The sequence below is a fragment of the Microtus oregoni genome, unplaced genomic scaffold, assembly GCF_018167655.1.
Source record: "Microtus oregoni isolate MIOR12 unplaced genomic scaffold, Mior012 000074F_001, whole genome shotgun sequence".
NCBI lineage: Eukaryota > Metazoa > Chordata > Mammalia > Rodentia > Cricetidae > Microtus > Microtus oregoni.
This window is the reverse complement of record NW_024543988.1, coordinates 1,367,388-1,378,522: the sequence shown is the minus strand read 5'-3', so window position 1 is coordinate 1,378,522 and position 11,135 is coordinate 1,367,388. Positions and strand designations below refer to the sequence as shown.

Here is an 11,135-nt window from a genome sequence, read left to right as displayed (position 1 = left end):
ATGAAGAGCAGAAGGATGTAGAAGATGAGCAAGGAAGTCAGGACTGCGAGGGGTTGGTCCTCCCACTGAGACAGTGTGCCTGTTCTAATGGGAGCTCACCAAATCCAACTGGGCCAGGACTGAACAAGCATGTGATCAAACCCGACTCTCTGAATGTGGCTGACAATGGGGGCTGACTGAGAAGCCATTGATATAGGCACTGGGACTTGTTTCTACTGCATGTACTGGCTTTTTGGGACCCGAGTCTATTTGGATGCAAAGCTTCCTAGGCCTGGATGTAGGGGGGATGCCTTGGGCTTCCCAAAGGGCAGGGTTCCCTGCCCTCTCTTAAGGAGAGAGGGCTAAGGGGGGGGAGGGAGGGAGAGGAAGGGGTATGGGAGGAGGGGAGGAAGTATAAATTTTTTAATGGAAAAAAATAAATAAAGCTAAAAATATAAAGAGAGGGTAATTTTTCTATCTCAACTGTCTATAACTTTTAGCTCTAATTCATCTCAGTTCCCATTCCATTTCAATTCTCTGCTAAACTCTTTTCCTTTTTTTTTTCTTCTTTTTCATTTTCCTACTTCTGCTAATTTCTGGGATGTTTCTCCTCTAACTTCTCCCTTAGCTTCTGTTCCCACTTCTGTTAACTTTCTTTGTTCTTAACCAGCTATTTAGACCCACAAAATCTTGAAGACATAGGTAACCACGCAACTTATATAAATATACAAGGGAAGTTTATGGACCTTGGCCCATTAGCATTTTTGTCAAATGTTAGTAAGCTTCAATGTTAGCAAGCTCTGATAAATTTGGTGCTTATCAGAGGCACCAATGGAGGTTTGTCTTCTTCTGGGCTGTAGGTATATGGTTAATTATTTTTCTTGAGAGTAAAACACAAGCAGTAAATATCCTGACTTAAAATCATCAGTAAACTGAGTTGAAGTTGAGATGAGGCATTAGGAATTTTTTCAAATGCAAGGTTAATTTTAGGTCATCACTTTCCTTATCTATAAGTGAGTTAAAACCAGAGCATGCATATTTTTTTTTCTGTCTATCTGAGAAGCTGTGAATCAATAGCTTTGGGAAAATAGTAATTCTATGTCCTTGGATATCTGGGAAGGTCTTAAATGGAATGCTTTTCCCTGGACCCTAAATGCTGAACAAATACATGTCAACAAAGATATTTGTAGTAAGGCAGATCTCTATGTTTACATAGGAGAAAGGAACAAAGACCTAGTAGTGGGAAGCAGGTTTCTTGACTGTGTGACTGTCTTCACATATAGCCCAAATAGTACTGAACTGTGGGAGATAAATACCAAATTTTTACAAGCAGGAGAATAGATACAGTAAGAAGTCTTACAGCAACAAACAGTCATTTTATTCACAAGGTAATAATTCGAATATGCCTTGCATTATGGCTTAATCCTTTATACAAAGCACATTGCTCTGATAGGTGGACATCAAGAAAGGATTGCCGAGTAATTAATGTATAATGTTGTGGCTTGTAGCATCTTTTTACTAAGCAATATGCAAAACTTTCTTCTGGTATATTTCAATATAGTACAAAGTACACTGCACCACAAACTATAATTGTTTACACATTGTAATTTGTAAATGTGCTTGAGGAGTTTCTCCCTTCATTGCAGTTATAATATCATTGGCTGTAGGATTCACCTGGAACTCTGAACACATCTCTGTTGAATTAGCCAGATGCTTTCTTTGAGTGTTGATGCCAAGTCTGTTTTTCAACTAAGGGCAAAGCATTTCTATATGAACCTATGGTGACCCTTCTCATCCACACCACTGAATTCCACTCCCTGGCCTCTATAAGCTTTGTAGCAATAAAATGAAGCAAAATGCATTCCACTCAGCTTCAAAATTTCTTATAGTTCTTTACGGTCCCAAAGGGTCTCAAAATCTATAGTCTTTCATGATACTCAAGGAAACTCTTAACTGTAACCCAATGTAAATTCAAGAAGCAAATCATATACTTCCAACATAAAATCCAACTCTATATGACTATGAATTTTCTCAAATGCCACCACCTCTAATGACAGAGGATAGAAACTACACTTCAAAGAAAGAGAAAACAGGAAACAACTGATAGCAGAATTGAATCAGTCAGGTGCATAATGACCATGAACAGGAAATCCCATTACTAAACACCAAACACTGCAAATGTTGAAAAGGAAATACATCACAAAAAAAGCACAGGCCATGCCACAGTTCTCCCCAACACCCTATCAACAATGTCAAGACTCAAACATTAATGACAGAAAACAGATAAGTGAGATCAAGTTGACACTTGGAATTTGATGACACAGTAGAATTCTCAGAACTAGCAGTAGCCAACAATAGCTCAAGTGCTCAGAGCTCACTGTGAAGCCAGCAAAGGGCATCAAAGGACAAGAGAGGAGCGGGTTCCTTGTCTGCCCTACTGTCCTATGTAACTGGATTTCCTGTCACGTCACCTACTATCAGTTCACTTGACAGCAGCATCTCTGGTTAGTAGAGCTTCTACTCTTCTACATCTTTACTACTTGGTCTGCATAATGAGGTTAAAAACTCATTCATAATAAAATTTACTGGTCATTTTCAGTGTATAGTAACACAGCAGAAAAATAATCCATTGCTGTGTTGTGAAACCATCTATACTTTCCATCTTCTCTAAATTCTATACTTATCAAATGTCAGGTCTTATTTCTCCCTGTGCTGGACCATAGTAACCATCATTATGGTTTTCAACTCTGTAGGTTTTAACCCTCAGAGGCCTCCTTACTATAATCCCATGATATTTGATATAATTCCTGTCTTATTTACTCTTCAATTACTGTGGAGACATTGTGGTCAAAGAAACTCTCATGAATGTAAGCATTAAATTGGAGAGTTGCCTACAGTAATAGAGGGTTAGTCTGTAATATGTCTGGAAGCAATGAATCCATAGCCATAGCTGAGAACTCACATCTGATCCACAAATTACAGACACAGAGAGGAGAGAAAGAGAGAGATCTGGTATGGGCTTTTTAAACCTCAAAGCCCACTACAGTGACTCATTTCCTCTTACAGCCCCACTCCTTCTCATCCTTCTCAAACAATCCCACTATCTAGGGACAAAATATTCACATATGTGAATCTATGAGGGTACTTCTTGTTCACATTACACATTCTACTCCTTGGTCTCTTAGGCTTTGTAGCACTATTATAATGAAAAATGCATTCCATCCAGCTTCCAAAGTCCCTGTTGTCCCTCCACAGTCTCAATACTGTCTTGAAGGGCAAAGTCTCTCCTGAGACTCATCTCTTAACTAAAACCACATATAAAATCAAAAACCAAATTTCATACTACGAATATATAGTGGCACAAAATATACATTCCATTCCAAATCATAAAAAGGGGCATAGTGAGGAAATAGAGGACCAATCCAAGACAAAAAGCCGTCAGGAAATTCTAACTCATGTCTCTCTATGCCCTATGGCAAAGGATATAGATAACTCTTCCATTCCAGCTTTGCTGACTAAAACACATTTCTCTGCCTTGCGCTGGTTTCCTACTTGGTCTGCAGCTCCTCTTGGCAGGTATCCCATGTCTTTTCATTTCCAGTACCTTGGGGTCTTCAATGAATGCCAGGTTTCACTTTCACATCTTCACAAAATGGCCTCTCTGGGCATCCATGCAGGAACTCTTCTGCCATAGAGCCTGTCTTGGTGTCTTTTCCTAACTACAATGGGAGTATCCATCTTGACTTTAAACCCTAAACCATGTGGTTGATATTTCCAAGTTATAGTGTTTGCTGGCTCTTGATCTAGGTCCATTCCGTGAATTAAGTTTTCATAAGATTTCAGTTACTGATGATTTTCTTTTCTGGTTAATCTTTCCTTTAATTCCTGTCTAAAATTAGGAGCTTATCTAGATGGAGTCTTTCCTTGAGGGCAACATTTTTTATTCCATTTTTAATCAGGCTTTTCTTTAAACTTCTCATCTGTTTGAGAACAGGACTTGGCTCCAACATTACATTTTCTGGTATTTTTTACCTTCTAACTATAAGTTCTATATTTCTATTTTCCCTATTTTTATTTTATATCTGCATAATAGAGATCACTAATGACCATGATTTTTAGTCAATACTAAGCTGTCATAAATCTCCTATGTCAATGACATTAATCCAAAACTCTTCAGTTTAGCCTCTGGCAAATTTTTCGGAGAATGGTGGAAAGATGCCATATTCCTTGCATATGTTTTTCAAAAAGGCTATTTGAATGGCTACTATATGATATCTTCTGAAAGCTTTGGCCCAATCCTACATATCCCATGATGCTCTCAGCACTACTATCTCCAAAGCTCCTACTAGGAGCTCAGTTTAACGCATTTAACCACTTTTCTAATCCAAATCCAAGTTTTTCATATTTTTCCAACAAACTGTATGATAAGGCAAATGCCTGAACTTCTGTTCTAGTTAGTGTTCTAACACTGTGAAGAATATTAGAACACAGAACATAGAAGACTATGACCAAGGCAGGTCTTATAGAAGAAAACCCTTAGCTAGAAGCTTGATTTCAGTTTTAGATGGTTAGTCAATGATTATCATGACAGGAAGCAGATAGGTATTGTACTGGAACAGTAGCTAAGAACTCATATCTGATTGAAAATTTCAGGTAGAGAGAGAATGTGTGTGATACTGGGCTTGTCATGGACTTTTGAAACCTGAAATCGAACCCCAAGTAATACATCTGCTTCAAAAATTCCATACTTCCTCCAACAAGGCCATATCTCCCAATGTATCCCAAACAGTTCCACTAACTTAGGAACAAGAATTCAAGCATATGGGGCTATGGTTACCATTCTCATTCAAACCACCATATTTTGATTGGCTTATTTTACTTAGCATAATATTCTCAAGGCTCCTTCATGTTGCCACTTCTGTGAGAATTTCTGTCCTTCTCTAGAACATAATTAGGGGTAATCTATAATCAGTACAGTTAGTCTTCCATTTACCATGTTTCAGTATGGTTATGACTTTTTTCCAGAAAATGTCCATATATTAAATCCTTGCATTCTACCTGATGGTGCTATTTTAGGACATTTGGAGGGAGATATCAAAAGGCATGCTTTTGAGGATTTCTTGACACCCTAAGTTCCTACTTTGTCTTTTATTCCTATCCATTATAAGGTAAGTAGCCACAGTCACCTAATACCATCACAGAGCTATTCTGTTTTTTCATCCCTGAAAATAAGAGTCAAAGTCTGTAGATTGAAATATCTTAAAATGTGACATAAATGAAAAGGTTCATACTCCCCTTTAGTTTTCCTCTGACATATAATGGTCATAGCTAAAAGATAACCAGTAGAGAAGATCTAAGTTATGGTGTTTCAACAGCAAGATGCCAGTATTGTGTGAAAGAGAGCTTAGTAAAAGCTGTACTCGGAATTTTAACTTTGATGTTTACTTGTCCCTCTCTGCCCTCTAGAGCTGTTAGTCTTTTCTACTAGTGTGTTACTTGTGAAAGCCATGTTTGTGAACTCCAAATCTCTTGCATAGAGCTCACCATCATTGTCTTATTATGTGCTGAGTACTTCTGGTTCTTCTCATCTCCTTCACATGCACAGGGCTGCCCCACCTTCTATCTTAGGAAATTCTATAACTCCATTCCGAACTTTCTGAGGGTGACAATGTACAAGAAGCTTTTGAATAATTTAGGGTTATAGAGAGAAGGATGTGTCCAGGGAAACACAGCAGGTTTTTTGAAACTGTTTTCAGTAGAATCTCTGATTGGAGCATTTTTGTTAAAAAAAAAAAAAAGCATCTGTATTCCTTTACCACACCAACCCTGGAGAGCACAGGAAGCTCATGAAGTAATTCAAGAATTACTATTCATTTTCTTCTAAGTTCTATTCTTATAAGTATATCCTAGTATCCAGGTACAGGACAAATCTAGAAGATCACAACTTGAAGTGCATTCTGGACTCCAGAATGATCTTGAGGGCATTTAGGCCTATTTAATGAGGTCATTTCACAAATCACAAGAAAAAATCCTAAGCAAAAAAAATGTATCCATGAACTACTCCTGGAAATAAGACAAGATTGTTCACCTTTCAAAATAATGTTCAGTAGCAGAGTGCTTTTCTAGTATCCATGATGCCCCAGATTTAATATTCAGCAACACAGAAAAATGCATTTAGGATTATCAGGTCAAATAGAATGATGGTTATTAATAAGGCACTTTATAAAAAGTTTATGGCTATAACAATAAGATTCTTAGCTTCCAACTTTAACAATCCTTCACCTTATGCCACTGACCAAAGTATTACTAAGAAAGCCTAGACACTCCCCCATACATTTTCCAAAGATTGATTTGGATGACTTCTCTAGCCTCACTCTCTCTTTTCACCATTAACCACTCCTGTCATTTGTCTACACCCAAGATTAGATTGATAATTTGAGCCTTCATTTGAGAGCAGGTCTCAGAAAAAAGGTGATATCTTTTCTCCTCATTTCTAACATCCTAGTCCTCCATTTGATTGAGTTAGGGAAAATGTCCTTTAAGTATTTCTCCCCAAATGTGGTTGTTGTCTTTTTCTTTTTCTCAATTAGAGAATGTATTTACATATATACCCACACTGACTACTAGAGAGACCATATTTAATAAGTACCATCTAGAAATCATGCTATGAGTGTAATTTATGACATTTACAGGCGATTATTATAAACTTAACCCCTATTGCCTCTAAATACTCCTTCTAGATCAATAAAAGAGGAAATGCCTTTTGATCCTTGTTTCTGGTTATTAAGTTCTCCCTCCCGATGTAGTAGAGTGTTGACTTCATGGACCTGAGTTCTATTTGGCACACCTTGAAATAGAATCTTAAATTTTCTTATTGGGGGTACAATGAAAGGACTCACGTAAATACTTTCTGAAAATGCATTGGTAAAAAAAATTCTTCAGATTATTAGGGTATAGATTAATGGTAGAACATTTCAGTAGCTTGCAATAGTCCTGGGAATCTACCTATCTACATTTAACACACACACACACACACACTCATATTGCAAGTGTCATCACCATAAAAAAATTCTTACACATTATGTATGGTGGACAAGCATATAACTTCAGCACTCAGAATTTGAGGAAGGGTTGTTTCATGTCTGAGACAAATTTGGACTACATATGAAGTTGGAGAAAAATTTGGCTTACATTGTAGGATCCTGCCCAATATAAGCAAAAAAAAAAAAAGCAAACAAAAAAGATCTATGAGAGAAACAATGTGACAGAATTTAGCTTAAAACAAAGGTAGATCACCCTGATTCCAGGGACTCAAATTTATCACATTTAATATCTACCCAATAACTTTTTTAAAGTTATAAACTGATTGGCCCATTAGCTCAGGCTTCTTATTAACACTTATAACTTATATTAGCCCATTCTACTATATATTAGCCACATGGCTTGGTACCTTTTTCAGCAGGGCAGGTCTCATCTTCCTTCTTCAGATGATGGGTAGGACTGCGGAGGAATGTACTTCCTCCTTCCCAGAATTCTCCTGTTCTCATTGACCCACCTCTACTTCCTTTCTGGTTGTCCTGCCTATACTTCCTGCCTGGCTACTGACCAATCAACATTTATGTAAAACATAATTGAAAAAATACAGACAATTCTCCTACATCACTTTCCCCTCTTTTTTTTTTAAAAAGGAAAATATCCATAGTCCATTTTTTTCGGAATGTGGGCATAGTATTTCAGGCTACTTCCAATTGTTTGAGGGCTCAGATATTCTTATGGGAACCTAAAGAAAATTTAGAGTTATGATCAAGTCCTGACTGTAGTATCCTGTGAGGCTTGATCATCTCAGGCAGCATCTTGAATCTGTTCTGGATATAGAATTCAGACATCTGGGTCATCTGTTCCTACTGGAGATTTTTTAGGTGGTCAATTTTTCTTTTTTTAATTAATTAATTAATTTATTTTTTTCATTAAAAATTTACACTTCCTCCCCCCTCCCATTCTGCTGCCACTCCCCCACGTCCCCTCCTCCCTCCCCCTCACTGCCCAATATGTTTTAAGATCGACAGCAGTACATACAAACATGAATGAATAGATATGTGACATCCACACATGAAGATGGAGCAATGAGTGAATACATTTCTTTCAGTACTCACATGCATGTCTACACCCACCTTCAGGTCATAATCTCCTTCTTAGGTATAGTGCTACCCACACTGGATAGGTCTTCCTACTTCAACTAACATTAAAAAATAACCCCTCACAGGCATGCCTATAGACCAACTGAATCCATACAATTCCTCATTTAGACTTCCTTCTCTGATCATTCTTATATTGTTTCAACTAGACAATCAAGACTAATCATAAAACTATAAATGTACTTACAGTCGCTTTGTATTTTATAATTGTCTAGGGGTAAGCATTATCCATGTTCACAAATTTTCTTAGGAATTGATGTATTTTAAGTATTACAGTGAAATAGGTTTTTTAAAAGATAATGTATAATATGTTACACATTACATATAGCAGAGTAAGTTAATTGTCTATTACATTATAAGTTTCCATTCATTTATTATCTTTCAGCATTGATGTGCGGGTGTATTGTACTCAGCAAATGTAAAGGAAGTTATAAAGAAGCTGAAAACTTCCAGATTTACTTCTAGGTATGTAATACTCAAATAACTGGTGTGAAATAAGTTCTGTATGAACTTGAAACCATGCTTTCTCCAGGTTGAATGTCTTAGCATCTACTCAAAATAAATGACAACACAATGTATGCATACAAAGTTTCATATTCCATGCTCATTCATATGGTGATGTTCATAACAGGTAAAGCTTTGAGCTAATCCAAAGATCCAAGAACAATGAATAATGAAGCAATGTGACACATCACTAGGAAAAACTTCTCACACTTGCTAATCATGGGTGTCCCTTGAAGATATCATGCAACTGATCAGATGTAGGGTCTCATGTCTCTCATACTAGCCCTTGGATAGGAAAGGCAGTGGGAATTCCAGAAGTTTGTGGCAAATGCAGAATTATACAGTGTAGAGGGTGTGTTGATTAGATTATCTATCTGCTTGAACAGATTGACACAGGGACCTTCTCAGGCTTTTCTCATTCCACATCCAAGTCAGCAGATCTCCGTGCAAGGCTCACTCTCTCATATATAATTCTTTCCCCTTAGTACTTTAAACCTGAGTATCCTGTCCTTGTCCTGAGTAACTGTCTTCATATTGTCCTGTATACCTTTGCAGATCTCAAGTATTCACTGTCAGCATCATGTTGATGAAAATATACAATCGCCAATTGGGAGGTTTTGCTTTGACCACAGTGGCCTGCCTACTTTGCTGCATCTCCATGGGGCTCCCTCAGTGGCGAGTGTGGTACTATGAAGACCCTATGATTTCTAAGCCTACAATGGCTTTTGTGGGCATATGGAAAGCCTGTGTTTTCCACAAAGGCAACAACTCCAGCAACATGAGAGTATGTCACCAATACAACTACCGTGACTCCTTCATTCCATTATACATTCGAATAAACCAGCACCTGCTGCTGGTGGCTAGCTTTCTTGGGCTCTTTGGGAAAATCACCACCAGTATTGCTTTTTGTAGTCTGTGTATGGGAAGAGTGTGGAGGAATGCCACCGGCAATCTATTTAGCCTTTCAGGGATTCTGAACATCATTGCTAGCAGCTTTCTTTACCTTGCTGTTTTGTTCAATTACATATCCATCATGCGTAAATGGGGGATTGCCTTTCCAACATCTTTCAATATGTCTTCTCACCCAGACACTCAGAAGATTGGTAGTGCCATGTTTCTGGCAACTATAGCTGCAATTTTCTTTTTAATAAGTGGCACAATTTGCCTTTCTTCAAATTTAGCAATTGGCAAAACTCCCCATTCTAAAATTTAAAAGTAAATTTTTATCTTACACCACCTTGAAAATCCAGCAAAGATAGCAATCATTTGTCATTATGTCTACATAAATTTGGAAAGATCTCAAAGTGATGCCATATGTGGCCTGTGACAAAAATAGTCAAGTTGGCCTCCTCTAATCTTTTTTGCATGTTCTTCCCTCAATTCATTATTTGTATAATGGGCTTTCATTAAATAAAATCTTATTTGAATTGTCATATAAAATCTGTGTTTTATTTGCTGTCAACAAAAGTAAATAATACATTTAATTTATATTGAAATGAGTGTCAGAGTACATTAAATTCTCACATTGTTCTTGAATACAAGGATAAAAACAGAATATGGACTGTTTCCCTCTGCCCTCCTATCTATCTATATCTATCTACTCTAAGTCTCTTCCTAGGGAAATTTATTCCTCCTCCCTGGTCCACTACTTTGTAGCTAGCCTTTGGTTCTATGGGTTGTAGTCTTCTTAATGAAGACTAATCAACTAATATCCATATATACAAAAAACTAATTCATAAAATATTTTAATTTCTGTTATCTCATGGTGATTATTTCTTAGTTCAATCCATTTACTTAAAAATTTCATTATTTTGCAGGGGAATTGGTAATGCACACCTTTAATCCCAGCACTCAGGAAGGAAAGGCAGGCAATCTCTGTGAGTTTGAGGCCAGCCTGGTCTACAAGAGCTAGTTCTAGGACAGGCACCAAAGCTACAGAGAAACCTTGTCTCAGAAATAAATCATTATTTCAACTTTTAACAGCTGAGTAACATCCCATTGTTTAGGATATTCACATCTTTTTCTATTCATCCATTGACAGACATCTAGGGTACTTCCAATTAATGGATATTATGAATAGAGGAACAATAAACATGTTTGGTTAAGTGTCATCTTCTTGAATCATAATTCAGAAGGGTGGAACCATTATTTTTTCTTCTTTTCTATCATTTTCTTTGGGATGTAGATCCAAGCCTACATATGCTTTCACCACCCTAGACTGTGGGCTTCCTTAGTCTCCAAAGTTCCCCTCCTCATTGTCCATGCCTACTGCCCTTTGATTGCGATAGTCTTTCCTCAAACTTTGTATGTTATTTTATTCCCTTCTCTTTCACCTTCTCCTTTTCTGGTCAGCTGCCAGATTTATACCTTGCCTATACCAGTATGCTAGTTTTATGTCAACTTTACACAAACTAGTGTCATCAAAAGGCGGGAGCCTCAATTGAGAAAATGCCTCCA

General features: G+C 37.3%; 1 protein-coding gene across 1 annotated transcript; it reads left to right on the top strand.

Annotated features, from left to right (window-relative positions):
• The first annotated feature begins 9,258 nt into the window (after positions 1–9,258).
• LOC121441204 (claudin-34-like) lies at positions 9,259–9,891 on the top strand. The gene has a single exon (XM_041642342.1). It carries the CDS (start codon positions 9,259–9,261, stop codon positions 9,889–9,891), a length of 633 nt encoding a protein of 210 aa, XP_041498276.1.
• Positions 9,892–11,135: the final 1,244 nt, after the last annotated feature.

Excerpts from the sequence above, each read along its gene's own strand:
- LOC121441204 (XM_041642342.1), top strand. The coding sequence starts at position 9,259 with ATGTTGATGAAAATATACAATCGCCAATTGGGAGGTTTTGCTTTGACC.